The sequence below is a fragment of the Pinus tabuliformis genome, chromosome J (genome assembly GCF_031772625.1).
Source record: "Pinus tabuliformis cultivar Carrire ecotype Pingquan chromosome J, CPIR1, whole genome shotgun sequence".
Classification (NCBI taxonomy): Eukaryota; Viridiplantae; Streptophyta; class Pinopsida; order Pinales; family Pinaceae; genus Pinus; species Pinus tabuliformis.
Window position 1 is genome coordinate 416,758,730 of NC_142295.1, and position 21,436 is coordinate 416,780,165.

Genomic DNA, 21,436 nt, shown 5'->3' on the forward strand with positions numbered 1-21,436 from the left:
TTAAGGGTTGGAGGATAGCACAATGGACCTCAAAATATAGCTATTGATGGGACACATCATCACCCCTTGCTAAAGGTGTTTCTCACCCTCTAAGAAACTCAGCTACTAATGTGAAGTTCATTCATGGCCTTGGTGGCCTCTCTTACATCCCAAGGCATCTCAGATGGTGTGTCTTCCTGTGGGTAGAAACTTGCATTTGCTACTATGTCTGTCCACTCCTTTTGTTCTTCAACCTGGTCTCTTCTCACCTGTAGGCCCAACAGTAAGGGAGGACTGAGTTTGAGTCATACCCACTTGATTTTCAACCTTTGCATGATTCTTTTGTAGATTGGGGTTCTCTCTAAGGAATTCCTTAGTCTTTCTGGAGAGCGATGCTCTCTAATTTGCAAACTTTGAGGCAGAGCATGCCATCTTCTTTGGCCAGCATGCAAAAATTTCTATCCCCAACATCCTAAGGGTTTCCATATACCGAGGTGCCAATTTAGGATCAGTGGAGATGACGTTGTGGTTACTGATGACAACCTTGGGGCTCACTAATTCTGTTCTGATGTATAAAGGCTCCCTCTCTTCTTTTGTCATCACCTTCCTTACTTCTTTAGCTCTGGTTTCTTCTTGGGTTTGTTGTAACATGCTTTATTTTTGATAAGTTAGTTTTTATTTATAAAAGAGGGTATGAAAAAAATAAATAAAAAAAATGGAAATATGAAAAAATAGAAAATAAAAAAAGAGATGAAATAAAACCTCATCAAAAGAAAATCAAAATTTGTCTAAGTGTTCTTGTTTAAATGCCACTTCATAGAAATAAATTGCGTTGTAATAAATCAAGGTTTTGTGTGCAACTTGTTTACATGCCACAACCTTTTCTTCTGATTTGAATCATACAGTTTAATATTAATCAAATCATTTAAATTTATGTTTTAGATTAGAGAATAAGTCCACCAAACTATTTAATCTTGGTCGAACACTAGAAGATAGGATAGAATAGAATAAATTAATGGCCTAATATGCTCAAAGTTTGGCGAAAGTTGTATTAGAATAGGATTACAAGTGAATTAGGCAAATAATGACTGCTAGTATAAATGCGCCGAAGTTGGATTAAGTTTTAATTAGGATTTAATTACCTTGTAAAATGATGATTAAATTTGTGCAAATAAACATTAATATACCTTAGTCAAAGTAAATAAATGACAAAAGCAATTTGTCATGAAGCGATAAAGTTCAAATACAAATGAATGGTGATCCGCTTCCCCACCCAGATCAACGGCGGGGAAGCCATTTCACACCCCCTTGCTATGATATGTGATAACGGAAGGGGGGGGGGGTGCGAAAAGAAGTTTTACCCGCGCGACCCCGCCCCCTCCCCCACTATGTGTCACCACCTCCACACTTCACACCCCCCTCACTCATTACCACTTACCACCACCCCCTCTTCGAAATCCACCTGTCTGGTTTCCCGCGCCTCTTGATACCGTGTCAATGGTAATATTTTCATGCACCTTCCACTTCCAACCATTGCATGCCACGTGTCCCTATCCATTTCCACCGATCCATTGCCACTATCGTATTCCTCTTGTTACTATTCTCCCTCTACATTAAATACCCATTTTCTCGATCAGTAATGACTTTCCCATAACTGTAAACTAATCTCGATTATAAATAATCCCCTTGCCCCGTTACACTTGCTTTCATAAACTACTATTTTCATTGTTTGATTTCATTGTTCCTGTTTTACATTCTACACCACTGTCGAGTTTGCAACTAGTACACATCACCTTAAGGTATTCGTTGATGTGTGATTGCGATTTATCGCATCACAATCCCTTTCCTGCTTGGGGGGCGATTCTTTAACATAATCCCCCTTCGACCTACGATTTGCGATATGAGGGGTCCAATGGAGGCCTACCACTTGGCACCTCCCAATTCGCTAATGGAACCTACCACGTCATCCAATCGTGCCATGTAAGCAAGTCAAATATGAACTTTGACTTGCTCTAACTTCTACATATGAGCTTGGATTTGAGTGTCGTTCGCACCATTTGAATCAGAATGACGAGATTTTTGATCTGAAGCTAAGTTTAACAAAATTATAACACTTTGATTTTTGAGCATAATTTTGAGCACCTGATCACTCCTCCCCACTAGAAGTCTTTTGGACCCGATATCAGAGGAATTTTGTAGTCTAAAATGGGCCTCCTAAGAAAAATGTACAACCAAAATAAACTTTATAAGAACCAGTAGGATTCAAGATGATGATGTCAACCATGGGTGATGATTCACCATTTTTGGAGTAAAAAAGTACAAAGATTAAAAAATAATAAAATAATAAAAGTACTTTTTCAACTCGTATTTTCAACTTATCTCCCTAAGTTTTTACTCAAATTTCAAGTGGGAGTACATGTTGGATGCAAAATTTAATTCCTCATCCAAGGAGTACCCATATTGCATACTTTCAATGCACCCTACTACATGAAAAATGAGAAATACATTAAAAAACATGATTGCAATAATGTTTTTCATGTATTTCTCCATTTTCATGTAGAAAGGTCCATCAAAAGTATGAAACATGGGTACTCCTTGAATGAGCAATCAAATTTTGCATCCAACGAGTGTTTCCGCTCGAAATTTGAGTAAACTCATGGGGAGATAGGTTGAAAATACGAGTTGAAAAAATAGTTTTGTATTTTTCCCTCTAAAATTTGATGATGTAATCTAATTTTATTTTATTATTTCCACTATTATTTTATAATTTCCTTAGAAGGCCCATTTTAGACCTCAAAAATTCCCTAATGAAAGGATCACTTTCAATTGTTCAGCAGATGAGGGTACAGTTCCCTCACCTTTCCAACCTTTATCCATTTGGCTTTTGAAGGAATTGTACCTTTGAGACCCATTCGAAGATAATGAATACTTCCCCTTTTTGATGTCCTTGTTTTTTTGTCAAGTATATTGTCTTGTTGAAGCACATCAAAGAATTATGGAGAAAAGTCTTCAATAGATGGAATTTGATTATTCTCTCCTTGACCTTCGATCAAGGGAGGCTCATACAACCTTAAATTCTCAACATTAACAACAACATAAATTTATAGATATGAAGGCAAATCCAACCTAAAGGCATTATTACCAATCTTTTCCAAAATTCTGAATGGACCATATCCAATTGGTTTGAGCTTTTCAGCTTCTCCTTGGAGCCTCTCTTTGTTAATGTGAAGCCAAACTTCATCTCCAACTTTTAACTTGTGATCTTGACGATGCTTGTCATGCATTTCTTTGTACTTGCATTGGATTTTCTCAAGCTGTTCTTGAACCTTTTGGTATATTAATTATATCTGGTCAATGAACTTTATTGCTTTATCTATGTCGCTATGGCCTTCAATAGCAACATCTTTACCAAAAATAAAATCCAAAGGAGATTTAGTCAAGTATGCCATTCATGCCTCAAATGGAGAAGTTTGAGTGGAAGAGTGTTTGGCTCGGTTGTAAGCATGTTGAATATAGTGCAACTATTCATCCCACAACTTAGGATGCTTGCTGCAGTATCCACACAGAATATGTATCACTTTTTTGTTCCCCAATTTTATCTGACCATCTATTTGTGGATGAAAGGTTGTAATCTTTTTCAGTTTGGTGTCCATGAATCCCCACAAGTTTGACCAAAAATTCCCCACAAAGCGAGAATCTCAATCACTAACAATGGATGTGGGTAGTCCAAAATGCACCCAAACATTATGAAAGAATAACTGAGTAGTTTGTTCAATTGTAACTTGTTTTTTACATGGCATCAAAATACACATTTTTTTGAACCTATCCACAACTACATACAAATAATCATTACCTCTTTTGAATAATGGAAGACCTCCTACAAAATCCATAGAAACACTCTCCCACGGTCGTGAAGGAACCAGAAGTGGTGTGTACAATCCTAACTTCCTATTACTAGGCTTACTGATTGCACATAATGAACATCCCTTAATAAAATGAGACACCTTTTCAAGCATACGAGGCCAATAACAATACCTATGTAGATGTGCCACCGTCTTATTTACACCGAAATGACCAGCAATAAGATAAGTATGTGCCTCTCTTATGATGTTAACTCTTTCTCCTTGCGGAATACAAGCTTTCCAAAATGGTACAAGAAGTTATCATGCAAATGATAATCCAATTCCTCTACTGGGTTACCTTGACTCAAGATGGCATAGACATCTTGAAAGTCATTATCTAATGCATATTTCTCAATATAACTTTCATGTAAAACATAATTATGCTCGAGTAAAGAAGCTGCACTAACAATCGGCCTAGAAAGCATATCAACAACTTTATTGTAGATACTTTTCTTATACCTGATTACTAAGTGGAATTGTTGAAGAAAACCCATCCATCGAAAGTGCCTTGATTGTTGCAACTTTGATTGAGATTGCAAGTATTGCAATGGCTGATGATCAGTGTGAATGACTGTTTCCTTACCCATTAGGTAATGTTTCCATTTTTTCACACTTTGGACCAATGCATACAATTCCTTGTCATATGTAGGATAGTTAATCACTGCACCATTAAAAGTTTCCGAATGAAAACATATAGGCTTACCATGATGCATGAGTATTGCAACCATAGCGTAGTAACTAGCATCTGTCTGAATCTCAAATGATTGTCTCAAGTCTGGAAGTGAGATTACAGGGGTTGTATTGATCTTTTCCTTCAATGCATCAAAGTCCTTTTGTTGTTTGTCTCCTCACTGAAAAACCTTTTCACGCTTGTCAATGCATGCAAAGGGGCTACTATAAGAGAAAAATTAGCAATGAATTTCCTCCAATATTGGGCTACTCCCAGAAAACTTCTTACCTCTATAACTGCCTTGGGCCTTGGCCAATTCACAATGACATCAAACTTGGAGGGATCTATTTTCAACTAACCTCCTCCAACAATATGACCCAAGTAAACTAAAGAAGTCTTTCCAAACTCGCACTTTGACATCTTCAGATACAATTGCTCTTTTTTCAAGACATCAAGTACTTTTCTTACATGCATGACATGTTCGGCACGGGATTGACTGAAAATTAAGATTTCATCTAAGTAGACTATGGAAAATTCATCAAGAAATGGCCTCAACACATCATTCATCACACACATGAATGTAGCAGGAGCATTACATAAACCAAACAACATAACTAGCCATTCAAACAAACCCTATTTTGTTTTGAACGTTGTCTTCCAAATGTCTCCTTCGGCTATTCTAATTTGATGGTAGACACTTCTCAAGTACATCTTAGTAAAATATTTTTCATCTTTCAATTGATCTGATAAATCATTTATTCGAGGCAGTGGGTAACGGTTATTTACCGTAATTTTGCTTAATGCGCGAAAGTCCACACACATGCACCATGTTCCATCCTTCTTTGGCACCAAGACAATAGGTGAACCACAAGGCGAGGAAGATGGTTTGATGATCCCTTTATTCAACAACTCTTGGATTTGCATCTTAATTTCTACGTTTTCCATCACTGACATCCTGTACATGCCTATGTTAGGAAGAGGACAATCCTGCTGCAACTGTATCTCATGTTGGATTCCTCTCTTGGGAGGTAATCCTTTTGGTTCTTGAAATATTTCATGATATTGGTTAACTACATCAACCAATTTAGATTTCAAATTCGAATCACAACCTTTAAAATCTTCATTATCAACATCATTTTTGGGTTTGATCATGAGAAGCATGAAATTCTTGCTCGAATTCACCAGTGTTTTCATCTGCCCTGCATTAACAAGTGAGAGATTTGATTTCTTACTGTGAGCTCTCACAATATATTCTACTCCATTTTTGAATAAATGATATTTATTTTCATGTCGATGGAAAATAGCTTTTCTGTCATAAATGTACGGGCTGCCCAAAACCATGCCACAAATATCTAACAACACAACGTCGAGCTCCACTTCATCTATGAAATTTGTGGTAATAGCGAATCTTGGTTTACACTTTCTAGTAACCTACAATTGCGCATTGTCGTGCACACATACAAGTGGATACAATTTATGATGTGGGTCAGTTTCTAGATTTAAACTCTTGACAATGTTTTCAGCGATAAGATTGGCTTGAGAGCCGCTATCAAACAGTGTATCAATCTTGTTATTTTTTGATATCACCCTTATGTGAAACAATTCTATTCTCCTCTTTTCATTTGGAGTTTCGTTTTGCGAGTCTGAAGAACTAGTGCTAGCAATGGATTCTTTTCCTTTTAACCCAATGGATGTGATTTTAGTTTCATCTCCTGAATTGGATCCCAAACCCTGTTGAGTGGTTGCATTTGTCTTCTGTTTTCCTTGTTGTTGTTTCTTTTTGGTTTCATTTTGGGATGAAGCTTCCAACAGTGAGCTTCATCATGACCCTCTCTGGAACAGTGCTTGCATGTAATTTTCTCTCCTTTTTTGATAGATGCATTTTTCTTTGCCTTTCCTTTGAAATCCTTTTCTTTTCCCTTACCCTTAAATGGATTTTTACTACTTTCTTCTAAGGTGTTTTCCCCTCTTCCCTCAAGATGAGTGGCTTGCACACACACATCATCTAGATTATTGGGATTAAACATTAAGATAGTATGCCTAAGGTAACTGTGTAAAACCCCTATGTACTTCAGCAAAGTGTCTTGTGACTGCGAATCTACACCTAACATCAGAGACCTTTTTTCTGAATTCTTGGGTGTAATCTTGCACATTTTGACCTTTAATATGTCTAAAGTTCTGCCAAGTCATGATGGCTTTCTACATATACGATGGGGGGTATAATTTTCTTTTAATTGTAGCAATGAAATCATTCCAAAAAATTGAGATCGTACCATGTTTTTTAATCTCCTCTTAGGTCTTTGATTCCCACCATACAAGTGTTGCACCCTCCATTATCAAAGAAGCTAACTGAATCTTTATGTCATCCACTTGAAGGTTTTGAATCCTACAATAGACCTCCAACTGATGAATCCAATTATCAATCTTCTCTGCATTCACTTCACGATTATACGTGGGCAACTCGAATGTCACATCAAGTTTTAGAAAAGGTGATTTAACAGTTCCTTTTGAAGAATGTTGATGAGTATGAGTAAGGGTTGTATTAGTAGAAGAGTGTGAAGATGCTTGTGAAGAAGAAGATGAAGAAGATGGTGGAGAGGGTGGAGGTTTGTCTCCATTCCCATTACCTCCTTTTCCATTGAGAGCCTTTTCCGTTGGGAGGTTTGAATCTTTCTCCTTGCAATCTGCTATTCCTTTCTTCATAGAGGACCTTCACCATCTCTGTCATATCAAAGAAAGTCTTTCTGAAGGTCTTCTCATCCTCTGTCATGTTTGTAGGTTCTCCTTCATGAGACATGATCTCTAGAGTCTCAACTGCAACTTGAGGTTGAACTAGTGTTGGAGATTGTGGCAACCTTTCTCTTCTTCCCCTTGAACCAACTTCGGGGCTTCCAACCAGCTTTCCTTCACCTTGTTTGAGTTTTAACCTTGTAAGCATGACATAAACTTGCAAACAATTAAATCCTTCTTTCACAAAGAAAACCTAATGCTCTGATAACAAATTTATCTGATTTAAAATATTAGTTTGAGGTGCTAAGATGTTCCTCAGATTATAAACCAATTGCTTTCATTGTGCTTAAGGATTCATCAATTTGTTTTTGCAAATGCAATGAAGAGTTTTTATGTTAATTTTATGAGTAATTTAAATTAAATTAGAAACTGAACAACAACATAAACTTGTATAGAACATCATAAAAAACACATTACAGCGAGCACATGATAAAGGAGTCCACCCCTCTCGGGCTACGTCTCCTTGGTCCAGCTTCCAATGGATTGAGCCTCTCTATTATGCTCAAAAGTGTAAAAATCTATGTTGACAATGCTCAAATGTTTCTAACACCTGCTCCAATGAGTCAAAAATACTCAAAAATAGCTATCTAGCCTCTTTTTGCATCCAATTTGGTGGAAAACTGAAGAAGTTATGACTTCTCCTAGTTTTCCCACTATTCGCTCCACAACTTGCCCCATTTCCGGCATGATCTACAAATTAGCCCCAAAATCCGCTAACTGGGCGAAAATTTCACCGAGCGGTGGGACATATTTTATCCGACAAGTCTTATCACAAATCGCAATCGGCGAGGATCGATTGGCTTAAGTTTTGTGTACGCGGCGAGCGATATTACAATAGCGATGTGGCGGACCCGATGAAGTATTAACTGGAGCCTATAACCTTATTGCATCCGGGATATCGCAATTGACGAAAAACAAATGGTCTTAGATATGCAGGGCTTTGTAGTATTGCGATTTGCAATTGCGATATCGCATCGCAAAATTGATCTCGTCGGGGGCCGATTTTGTAGTACTTCACTCCCTTCGTTGATGTGCGACTGTGATTTATCGCATCACAATTCCTTCCCTACTTGGGGGCCAATTCTTTAACACGATCCCTTTTCGACCTGCAATTTGTGATATTTGGGTGCCAATGGCGGCCTACGACTTGGCGCCTCCCGATTCGTTGATGGAACGTGTTGTGTCATCTAATCTTGCAATATAAGCAAGTCAAATCTGAACTTTGACTTGCTCTGACTTTTGCATACGAGCTCGGATTTGAATGTCGTTTGCACCGTTGGAATCAGAATGACGAGCTCTTCGATCTGAAGTAAAGTTTAAAAAAATTATAACACTTTGATTTTTGAGCACCTAACCAGTGAGTGTGAGTTAGTTTGAGTTCAATGTATATTTGGAAAAGTCTAATTTAGTGTGAGTTTGCTTGAACAAGGTACCAAAAATTGAGTCAATTCTAGTTGGAGTTTGTCATGATTTCATATTTAGTAAATTAGGGCTTTATATACCTGTGATTGGGTCATTGTGAAAAGTACGAGGCGAAAAGAGCCCAGAACCATAGCTCAGTGATTGCGTATGTGATAAAGTTTAATGAATAAAAAATTGTTTTGTGTGTCAAATTCCTTTATTCCTCCTCTGCCTTTCCATTAAGTTAATATTAGAACTAAAGTTGAGTTTAAGGATCTGAGGTAGAGCAAAGGTCACCAGCGAGGGTGAAAAGAGATTTTATTTTATTTTATTTAAGTGGCGTTGCAGTAACACACTCAAGAAATATTAAATTCGCGTTACAACGCAGGTGGGGAGTGGGGGAAGTCGTGTTACAACTCTCAAACTGTTACCTCATTAACGCGGGAACCGCTTATCGCAAGATGGGTTAGGAACGTGGACACAACAAATTAAGAGTCGCATTAGTTTGGTAAGATTTGAAATTTTTTATTTGATTTTTTTTTAAGGTCCAAAGACCACGTGGGAAAGTATTAGATTAAAAAACTGGCACAATGAGAGGCCCGCCAAGAAAGGTTCTTTCGATAAGTCAAGTGGGTTCTTTTATGCATGGGTTAATGTTTTTTTAATTGGATGAATGAAGTGGGTTGGTCTTAAAATGTTATATATATTAAAGTGTTACTTTAAAAGGGCTTGAATGGTGCCGTTTACAAAGCGCTCATGTAATTTTTGAAAAATAGATGATATAATTTTTAAAGGGTTTGTTAAAAGGTTGAAAAGTTAAAGGTTTATTAAAGGATTATGAAATTTTTCTAAATGTAAAAGTGTGCTCATGAGTTATGCGAAAGTTTTGGAAAAGAGTGGTGTTTTAAAAAAAATTATATGCATAAAAAGGTGTTTTATTGGAAAGAGATTTTAAGAGTTAAAGGATTATGAAAGTTTTCTAAATGTCAAAGTGTGATCATGAGTTATTTGAAAGTTTTGGAAAAGATTGGTGTTTTAAAAAAATTATATATATAAAAGTAGTGTTTTATTGGAAAGAGATTTTAAGACTTTGCAAAGGTTTGTTTGCCTGCAAAAAAAATCGGGTTTGTCAGGCATAAGAGTGTTTTGGGTTTGGAAAAATACCTCTATGAATGTGAATTTGGCGAATATTGTGTTTTAGGAGGGTGCATATTAAAAATCATATTTTTTTTGGGGGCGATATGGAGAGAGGTATCATGCAATAAGAAAAGAAACCATCAAACAAAAGAAAGATAGTAGTCATGGGTTGCAAAGCACGATTGAAGTAAATTAAGAAAAGGAATTTAAAATAAAAGGCAAAGATTATTCGATGCTTAGAGAGGTTTAGGTCGTAGTCGAGGAACCAAGAAGTCTAGTAGAAGATACAAAAGAAATTGAGGTTGATTGGTGTAGCGTGGATCTACTACCACCTCCTATGTTTATTGGTAAAATTGATTTTTGGGTTCTCAAAATGTAACAACCCTAGTGAAAATTCCATGTAATAAAAGTTAACAAAGGAAAAATAATAACCACAGTTGATGGGACACTTATTCCAAATTGAATGTTGGGAAAGATATCCTAGTGTGGGTGTTCATTGGTTTATTAATGGCTAAGGAAATTGGCAAAGGCAATGGCAAAGGAAAAATGGCATTTTGGCACATTTATCTATGAAAATAATGGAAATTAGGAAAAAAGGGAGGTGAAAGGTCACAAACTACATGTGAGGAGGAGATTGAAGGAAAATAATGGAAAATGAAGAAAATAGAGGCCTAATTGATAAAAAGGCTTCTAAGGATCAATTTGTAACTTTTTGTCACTCCAATTTTGGATCTCTCTCATTATTCTCTCTCTCTCACTCAGAGTTTTCTTTGAACACTTTTGGAGGGTGTGGCGTACTTGAAGTTTTGGAGCAAGAAAGAAAAGGAAGAGCAGGAAAGCGCAAGAGGACATCGGGATCAACATCTACAACGGGTTTTTCTTGCAGGTACCAAGTTGCATGTATGTTTTCCTCACTAGTTTTGGCATGCATGGAATATGCATGTAGTTTATTGGTCATGATCTGTCACTAACATGGAGGATTTCTTGGATTGACAGTGGATTTGCCTAGCCTCTCCATTTCCTGGATAGCCATGGTGTTGTGGGTTTATTTATTTGTTTTTCTGCTTGATTCTCATGTTTCTTTAGCTTGGGCTGAATTACTAGTTTCTGGAACGCATGGTTGGACAAACGCTCTGGAAGCCCTGTAATAGATTGGGTTGAGTTACTAGTCATGGAAGCCTTGGGTGGGTTGAGTTACTAGTCCTGGAAGCCCTGATTGGACAAATGCTCTGGAAGCTCGAAATAAGTTGTGGGTTGAGTTACTAGTCTTAGAATCCTTGGTTGGAACAAACGCTCTGGAGCCCTGGAAGGCTTGGATAGAGACCAATTTGATGATGGTTTTGGTGATGTCCGACCATGAGGTGGAACCATTGTTTGATGGGTTGAGGTGGTTGGCCTCTGGAAGCCTTGGATGGTTTTGGATTGATGTGTTTTATGAGATCCCACATTCATACTTGGAATATGGCACAGAGGTGACTGGATGAAGAGAGTTTTGACTTAGCCATATCTACGATCGGGTGGTTCGTGGAAGTCCCACAACTGGTCGGTGTTTGCATCATTAATAAAAGGTTATTTATCCTTGTTATTTTATGGTATTGTATTGGTTATATGTGGATTAGATGGTTGTTGTTTCCTTGGTATTTTTGTCCCTATTATGTTGGTTATGAATATGTATCATGATAGTGGATATGTATGGCTCTCGTCGTGTTTTCACTTGTAAATGAATGAACAATGAATCTATGACCAATTGGATGAGATGGAAGCTAATTTGTTGAGGCATCAATTCTTCTTAGCGATTCTCAGGTGAGTATGAGACCCCCAATGCTTATATATGTTATTTACACCTATAGATTACATATTTGTGATATGTTTGATGAAATTTCTGTCATGGATAGTAGGGGTCTAGACAAACGCTTGTTCAAGTATTTGCAGTTGAAACATTGTTTCATTGTTATCTTTCTGTTGAAGGTGTCATTTAATTTTGGGCGATGACTTGGGCTTTGGGCCTGAAAAAGTGGCTCAAATCTCGAGGACACTTGCACAACACTGAGCAAAATAGTCCTCGGACGTTGGCATGCATTTTCATGAGAGCGTCCAGAGCCTCCTAGACGTTGTCATGCCCATATCATGGGAGCATCCAGGGGTTAAGTGGTCTAAAATCTCAGTGGGACCCAAGGGCTGGTTAGCAGAAAGGTTGGGATGGTTCCTAGGGGTCTTATCACTGATGTTGAAGGTTTGTATGGTGTGTGTCTGCTGGTTCCACTTCTTTAACATGACTTAGGAGGTCGAATCATATCATAGTAACTTCTCATCACATGATTACCTTGGTTGGCCAGTTACTTGGGTAGATGTGGGAGGAGGGTGTTACACAAAATGCAAACTTTGCTTTGAGACAGAGTTAATTGAGTTTTGTTCTAATAACCCATATGATGAAGTATGTGATGCTTTAGTATTGGATTTTATAAAACAGGTTTTGGATGAGAAGTTTTTGTGAAAGGTTACAAAAGCTACATCTTCCAAGGAAACATGGAAGATGCTGGAAGCAAAGTTTGGTAAAAAGGAAAGTGGCATGTAGCAACAAGATGTGTCACAGTCGGTTGAAGAATTAATAGAGAAGATAGCTGCAAATATGAGAGTAGATGAGCAAGACTTTGGGAAGACAACAAAGCTTGGAGAATATGAGCATATGGATGAAGAAGTCACAACAAAGATTGCAGAGAGATAAGTTGAAGCCTCTGTGTGTGAAGCAGAGCAACAACATATACATGCTCATGAACTCCACTGTAACGTGGATGGTGAAGATGACGGTGAATCCCATTGTGACGTGACACATGTGGATGATGACAACAAAGTGAGATGTGAATTGGTGAATTCCGTAGCAACTGATGAATTTGGTGAAGTTGAAATAGTTAATGAGCACATGCATGCTCGAATATTCCACCGTAGGATGGATGAACAATATGTTAGTGACACTTGTGGTATTTTTTTTGAAATAGGTACTAATCATGGAAATATCCAAAGTGCCATGTTTGATGAAGAACTAAAGGTTGAAGATGCCATTGTAGCAGCAAGATATGAAACAATTGGAGTTGCTCATGAAACAGTGCGTCATCTAGCGGTAGTTGTTGATCAAGAAGAGGATAAAGTGATTCAAGAAATTTTGATGAGAATGTCCATTGATGACATAATAGTGGAAGATAGTCTCGATGTGGTTAAAGGGACAAAGAAGGAATCTCTCACTATAGAGCACAATGAAGATGTTTTTAACATTATTTTTTAATATGCAGGCGTTCAAAATAACATTATTTTTTAATATTCTGAAAGCTGCAACTAGAATAAAATAATTGAATGAAATGGTGAAAGAGAAAAAGGACAGTGATTATGATTTTACATGTAAGCCTAATGATGATCTTGAGTGTACATATTACAAGCAAAAAGTAGCAATATTTGATAATGAGAGTGAAAATAAAGATATGGATGTTTCTGAAGATCAAGAAGAAAACATTAAAACAAATTTTCAACAATGGAGTCAAAAAGAGATCAAATTTTGCTATCAAGAAATATGGCAGAAAGAAGATCATGAATATGAAGCGTAAGAAGCAGAGCAAAGAAGATAATTTGAAGATAAAGAGTTGTGGTAGCAGTCCATGAGTGAAATAATTGTTGAAGAGGACGTTGTAGAAGACAAGCTCAAAAAAAATACAAGATCATTCAAATAAAAATTATTGCAACAACAAGTGAAGAGATATGGAGATTACAACGAGAAAGTGCAGCTGAAAATGAAGCGGTTTCGAGGGTATATAATTTGGAAGAATTGAAAAAGACAATCCAACATTATAAAAGTTTTTAGTTATTGAAAGCCTAGTTGAGACTCAGACCAACAAGCATGTTTAAGTAAAGATTGAGTCAATTTCTATTGTAAGTCTAGCAGGCATAGTTGAGTCATGTTTGAGTTATGTTGAGTCATATGGTTGTAATTAAGGGGGAGTGTTAGAAATAGTAAATTACACATGCATGCAGTGCAGTCTATATTAAGAGTGTGAGTTAATTTGAGTTAGTGTGAGCTAGTTCGAGTTCAGTCTATATCTGAAAAAGTCTAATTTAGTGTGAGTTTGTACAAACAAGTTAGACGAAGTTTATTCAAGTCTAGTTAGAGTTTGTTATGATTCCACGTTTAGTAAGTTAGGGCTTTATATACCCGTGGTTGGGTCATTGTAAGAAGTATGAGGCCAAAAGAGCCCAAAGTCGTATCTCGATGATTGTGTATGTAAGAAAGTTTAATGAATAGAAATTATTTTGTGTGTGAAATTCATTTTTTCCTCCTCTACCTTTCCATCATACAATCAACCTGGATTCAAACGTAATGAGGGATAACAGATTTGGTGAACTTAATATTTTGCATGTGAAACTTTGAAAATAGAATATGAATTATGACAACCTTCTAATACATACCTTCAAAAATTTAATATTGAAAAATAAAATGATAGCATAGTTTATCTGCATAATAATCTCGCTCATGGAGAAAAGACACGTAATGGTGGTCATCTGAATGATGCGCAAGGGAAGTTCAAATTAAGATGCTTTATTTTATTTTTATTAGTCTCTCATTCAACTTATTAAATGGAAAGAATCTAAAAGAGAACTAAGGAAGTTTTGTTCAGATCTAATGAAAGGCATGAAAGAAAGAAAGAAATAAATTTATTTTAATGTCCACGAGGCTAAAGGTAGCCTATGGGACAGATTGCTTCTTCATCTAGTTGATGTATTCGTCCCTTTTCCTATGAAACCTCACAATAAATGCTCCTAGCTTCTCGACAACCTCCTCGCTAAATAGATTATCCCAGGAGCTAACTGTCAGAATATCTGCATAACTTTCCTTGTTGTCTTTGTAGGTCTCGCATTCTAAAATGAAATGCTTTTCTATTTCTACTTTTCCAGAAAAACAAAAAATACAAGGCCAAGTCATAGGGACGGACTATGAGGGGATATATATAAATAGTATCACTTAGTGGAATGTATAGGGCTATACGGGCTCGAAACTCCCTTAAGGTTAGTGCGGAGGTGATCGTAGGACTGTGTCAGCCAAGGGCAGCTTTGTCAGGAAGACTTTCACTATTTTAGGAGTAAGACCTCCCCCTCCCACACTTCTTTCGGTATTTTCCAGCACCATGTTTCACAACGAAGTTGATGAGAATTAGTCCTTAACTAAGCAATAAGAATTTTGGCTCTCCAAGAAATATTGGCCTCTATGTACACCTTTTGTTGATGATTATGAGTGGGATTAAACACTTCAATATAGTAGTTTTTCTTTCTACCTAGCTCCTTATCCCAACTACACTTGTGGAACTTATCCATAACAAAAGCTTTTATCTCTTTAATGTTTATGGGACACATGTTCAAACAAATACCCCATTTACTAAACCATTTGTTATTTTGTTGTATCCAAGTCTTCTTTCTTTTGCACAATATGTCATTAAAAACAACCTTAGGTCATCTTCCCTCTTTCATTTTCTCATTTTTTTTAAATACCTTATGACTTGCACCATAGCAATTGCTTCAATAGGAGCAACCCCTATTTCACTTAAAAAGATAGCATAAGGAATTGCATTTTTAATTTCAAATTTGTTTGTAATCAAACATTTCTGAATTTTCTCAATTTGTTTCCACTGCATGTCGGATGTACTGTTGGCCCACAATTCACAACCATAGGGAATCACCGAAATCACTAGAAGCCCAAAAAGAGTTTGGGTGGTTTTCCAGTCCCATTACTCTGCCTCTTTACACCTATTTTGAAAAACATAAAATGATTTCCAACCCCCAAAGTTATTTTCTTTCTACAACCATCCCAACTTATATATATATTTTTAAGTCAATTCTGAGGTATTTGTAATACGCAACTTCTTTCGAAATGTTGCCTTCAAACTAGAACTAATGTTGGTTATGTTTTCTTTTTTTAGAATGATAGGGAGGGTAGGTTGAATTCTAAATGTTCAGTTCACTAAATTGTAGAAATTATGGATGAGAGACAATCAGGTACATATGGAGTGTAGATTTTTCTTTGGGGTTTAAGTTTAGTTGTGTGGTTGAGCATTTAGGTTCATTTTTTTTAAATTCAATTTTTATGAATGATTTCTTCCGGCAGCTATTTGACTGCTAAGTCTATGAAGACATACATACTCTACCCCGGTTTTGGACTCGTGATCTCTTAGGAGGAAACACATGTTCTTAGCGATTAAGCCCACTGAAGCTATATATATATATATATATATATATATATATATATCTCCAAGTGCTAACCTTTTTAAGTTTTGCACTCAAAAAAGAGATATGATACTACTACCAAATATGAAGGAGACGTGGTAAAACTGTTTTACTTTCACTCTCTGTCATAAATAAAATATTTCTATGCCCATGTGAAGTAACATCATTTACAAGAGATTACAAAAAGATATTATATTTTAGGTTGCCAAAAATATGTTGTTCTATATTTCTTAAAAACATTTCAATGTAAAACTTGTATAAACTATTTGAATACCCTTATTAACTAATGTATTTTAATATCAAGTTCATATATATGTATAAAAATTATTCAATATTAATGATTATAAAATATTTTCATGATGGACAAGAAAAATAATGGAAAGTAAAACAAACCAATTACTTTGTAATAAGAGTAATTAGATAAAGATGTGTAATTCATCCAATTTCTAACATACCAAACTAGATCCATCATAGTTCCAAATCTACCAATCACCTAGATGGATCTAGGCTGGTTTAATTCCCTTTTTTAAATAAGCTATATTCCACATGAATACATAAGGACGGAATTTCTTACATAATAATAATAATGATAATAATGATGATGATAACCACGACACAAATTTAATGTGGGTTATAAACAAAATAGTTCAATTATGTAGAGTTAAGTAATAGTAAGGTGTACTTAACAATACATTGATAACAAAAAAAATAATTGATGTGGATAAGGTCCACTAATAAAATATATTTCAATTATATTTATATGGCCCAAAATGACATTTTTCACTAGAATCCAACCATACAATTTCAAGTAAAATTGTGATTTTTTGTTGTTGGCCCAAAATGACATTTTTCACTAGAATCCAACCATACAATTTCAAGTAAAATTGTGATTTTTTGTTTTTTACAAAACATTGTTGAATGCATAAATAGATTTATTGCCCTGAAAAACCAGAGCTGAAATCTACAATTAAATAACTTCAATTCAACTTTTAATTTTTTTATTATTAAATTTTGGTTAAAATAAATTAGAAAATAAACCCTAAAAGACAATTCATCTAATAATCAAAATATATATATGAAATTTGAAAAATAAAATTATTATTGTTAAAACATTTTAGTAGTCATATTATTCTATTTTGGTCATTTTCAATATATATTAGAATTATAAGTTTAAGCTTTGTAACCTACACAATCTAATTGATGAATTTCCAAATAATTGAATCTATTTATAAATTCAAAAATACAATTTAAATAATAATAAAATATGCATATATTATTTTATATACATAAATATTACTTTAATCACAAATAAAATACTAAACAAAATCAAAATTTTCAAGCTACCTTTTTTTTTTAATTCTTTACTCTTCTACGTTAGAAAAATTGATCTCCCTGTACTTAACACCTGTCCTTATTAAGTACTTGTTACTTAACACACATATATATAATTTTAAATATATAAAATAGTTATATGTATATCTAAGTTGAAGAAGCTCCATTTCATTTTTATAAGTTCCTAAATTCAAATGCTCACGTATTTTGGTGGAGTACCATTACATTTTGACAAACTTTTAAATTCAAATGCTCACGTAGTTTGCTGGAAAGAAGTACCATTACATTTTGACAAAATGCTAAATTCAAACGCTCACGTATTTTGCTGGAAAGAAGTACCAATACATTTTGACAAATTGGTAAATTCAAATGGGAAAGAAATACGGTTAGACTTTCGAACAAATTACTAAAATCATAAGCTCGAGAAGCGTGTAAAATTCCGTCATCAAGATAAAGATAAAGATATATATATAACAGTAATTCGACTTACAATTGTTCCAATGCTGTTAGGCTCCCAAGCTCCGGCGGAAGTGACCCATTAAGATTGTTTGAAGAAAAGCTCCTGATGATAAAACCCCACAATAAAGAAATAAGTTCCTAGATAAAAAAATCCTAAGTAAGAAATAATTCCCGTTTTCTGTGTTTTGCTGTTGCTTTCATGGAAACCAGCTGTTTCTGTAGGATATAAAGTGATGTAAGCATTCACAGATTAAATGAAGTTGTTCAACTTCAACGAACTGAACTGATAGCATGTTATATCTTCCTAGTTCCTACTTTCACAGAGATATAGCATATATGCATTCCATACAATAGGGAAATCACCAGTAGTATTTAAGCAGGAAAATGTGAAGCAACAAATCAGTCTGGTGATTTTTTCCAGCTCCTATTTAGTGCTCCACTTGAGTAATAAGTATGCGTGTTTACAGAGAGAGGGGGACAGATCTTACAATGAAATCAAACTTCGAAGATTTCCAAGCTCCTTTGGAACAGGGCCCGATAAGTTATTTGTTCCAACGGACCTGAATCCATGAATATAATTGAAAATCAGTAATTTAAATTGCCTGCAGATGAAATCTCTTTTCCTAACAGTAGTTAATATTTTCTAGGATGACCTATATGAAAGATGCCGATCAATAAATTCTACCTAGCTAACGCAAAAAGAAAGAAAATTTCTGCAGAATTACATTATCTTGATTAATTTTAAAGAACAAAAAGGGCAGGATCTCACAGGTACTGCATCCGTGTGAGGTTACCGATGAAGGCAGGTATTGTTCCTGTTAAATAGTTATTTTGGAAGTTCCTGCCATGAAAATTCCACCGATCGCTCTGTCAAGGCCTCACTTTATATAAACAGAATAAGTAAACATGCATGGACTGAACGAAATGCACATCGTAATAGGTTCAGTTCAACTTGTAAAAACAACAGAATGTGTTTCAGAAATTATGTTGTTTTTTTTTTTAAATTTGGGGATGGGAACCAGTAAGCTCATTATATATATATATATAATAGCAGTCAAATTATATATATCAGAAACTCATAATTTAATCTAGGAAAAAAGAAAACACCCACAAGCCATTTATATCAGAAAATTATAATATAGTCTAGGACTTAGGGAGACCATCTATATATATCAAAAACTCTGCTATAACACACCATGTTACTAGAAACTCGAACCCAAATAGCTGGGATGACAAACCACCAACTTTTTTATTTCAGAAATTATGTTGGTTTTTGTTTTTTTTGGGATGGGAACTAGTAAGCTCCCGAGTTCAACTTGTAAAAACAACAGAATGTGTTTAAGAAATTATGTTGTTTTGTTTTTTTTTTAAATTTGGGGATGGAACTAGTAAGCTCCTCAGATATATGTAACAGTAAGCAAATTATATACATCAGAAACTCATAATTTAATCTATGAAGAAAGAAAACACCCACAAGCTATTTATATCAGAAAATCATAGGATAGTAAGCTCCTCAGATATATGTAACAGCAAGCACATTATATACATCAGAAACTCAAAATTTAATCTAGGAAGAAAGAAAACACCCACAAGCTATTTATATCAGAAAATCATAGTATAGTCTAGGACTTAGAAAAACCATCTATATATATCAAAAACTCTACTATAACACACCATGTTACTAAAAACTTGAACCCAAATAGCCGAGATGACAAACCACCCATCTCAACCATTCAAGCTAACCATTCTGGCTAAGAAGGGAATGACACAGCCATATCAACTATTCTAGCTAAGAACCATTGACTGCTTCCGAAATTGTGTTACTGGTCGAAGATTTTAGAAACCAAAGCCATGATATAATTACTTTGCACTCGTTTTAATCCCCCTTGAAAAAAAATGACAATTCCCTGCATCCATTAGATGGAATAGTATTCAATTTCACTGAAAATCAGATAGAGTCTTACAGATCCCAAATTTGAGTCAGGTTAGCCAGTTCTGGCGGAATTTGTCCCGTTATGTCCATTTCAGAGGCTTTCCTGCCAGCAAGAAGGCGGGTACTGGGTTAGGATATTTGAGCTTTGCAATTTTGGTCTGAAAAGAGGCCGTTCGGCTCACGTTGAAAATCAATAAAGGTCAGTGCATTGAATCTAATTTAAGCGAATAAGTTGTGGACTTTAAGGAAAAAACTGGAAGATTTAAGAGAAGTTTTTACAATTGTGTAATACGGCAAGTGTTTCCGTTGTTGAAGGAGCAATCACACTTGAAGGCGGGATTCATAGAAGTATCGGTAATGGGCGTACTATCGATGGCTCGTCCAGTACATGGATCTCCAGTAAGGTTCCATGGAGTTTTCCATGTATTCGAATTAGAAGTCTTTAAATCGGTACTCCACTTCTGAGCAAGTGACTTTAATGCTATAACTGTCACCAGGAAAAGTGAATTGATGAAGAAAAAGATATTCATAGAATATTGATCAACAAAACAATATGTTGTCAAAAACAGAAAACATGAGAATGCTTACAGCCTCCGTTCACTTTTCAGAAAGATATTTTGTGGTTACCTTCAATTGGGTCCGTGACGGCTGCTGGTTGAACTTGCTGAAACAAAGTGACACAATAAGCAATGCTCAGAAAAAAAGTGCGGAGAACCCAAATCGAGAATGGGATTTGAAGCTTAGACATGATGATGGTCCGGTTTGGTGTTTGCGCGCGCACTGGCAGCTCTGGACGATAGAGCAGGGCGACACAACTGGGGAATATATTGAAGTATATCATTTTGGGCTGGTTAGACGGCCATCCTTAAGTCGATATTTCGAAGTATATCATTTTAGGCTGGTTAGACTACGGCTATCATTGAACAGTGAGGTTGTACGGTAAACTACCTTAAATGTAAAGCGAGTGAGGTTGTACGGTAAACCACCTCAAATTAATTAAAGAGTTATAACTTTTGAAAGATATAGTAGAGCGAATCAATTGGGCGATATTATAACAAACACGGATAGGTGTTGACATATCATTGAATTGTGAGGTTGTACAGTAGGCCACCTCAAATTTAAACTGCAACAGGATAAAATCTAGACGGACAGGATGCACAAAACAACAAGGTAGCGGGTCCAGGGATATAATTTGACAAGCAAATTGAAGTGGACTTGTCCATAGCCAAAAAAAATTCCTTACCGGTCAATATTAAAGCATTAGTTTTCAGATTTGAAATACCTAGCCAACTAACAAGGCAAAAGAATAAACTAGCGGGGCCAGGGATTTAATTTGAAAACCAAATTGAAGTGATTTGTCTATTAAATATAGCCAAACAAAAAAAAAAAAATCCCTTGCTGGTCAATATTAAAGCATCATTGGTTTCAGATTTGAAATGCCTAGCCAACTGGGGACTAAGTTGATTTGAATTTCCAAAACAAAAACGTGAAAGTGAAGAGGGAGAAAATGTTTTCAGGGAACACAAAATGATAAAATTGTTTGCATGATACGGTGGATTTATATTAATTTCT

General features: G+C 35.6%; 1 protein-coding gene across 1 annotated transcript in view; it reads right to left on the minus strand.

The window, feature by feature from the left end:
* Positions 1-20,770, minus strand: part of LOC149227604 (uncharacterized) — a 40,633-nt gene extending 19,863 nt beyond the window's left edge. Inside the window, exons 1-6 of the mRNA XM_089375540.1 lie at positions 20,492-20,770; positions 20,144-20,351; positions 19,896-19,967; positions 18,701-18,772; positions 18,420-18,491; positions 17,963-18,034 (exon numbers count right to left, since the gene is read on the minus strand). Of these exons, the coding sequence (XP_089231666.1) occupies positions 17,963-18,034; positions 18,420-18,491; positions 18,701-18,772; positions 19,896-19,967; positions 20,144-20,351; positions 20,492-20,705 (710 nt within the window). The 5' untranslated portion in view covers positions 20,706-20,770. The remainder of the gene's footprint in view (positions 1-17,962; positions 18,035-18,419; positions 18,492-18,700; positions 18,773-19,895; positions 19,968-20,143; positions 20,352-20,491) is intronic.
* Positions 20,771-21,436: the final 666 nt, after the last annotated feature.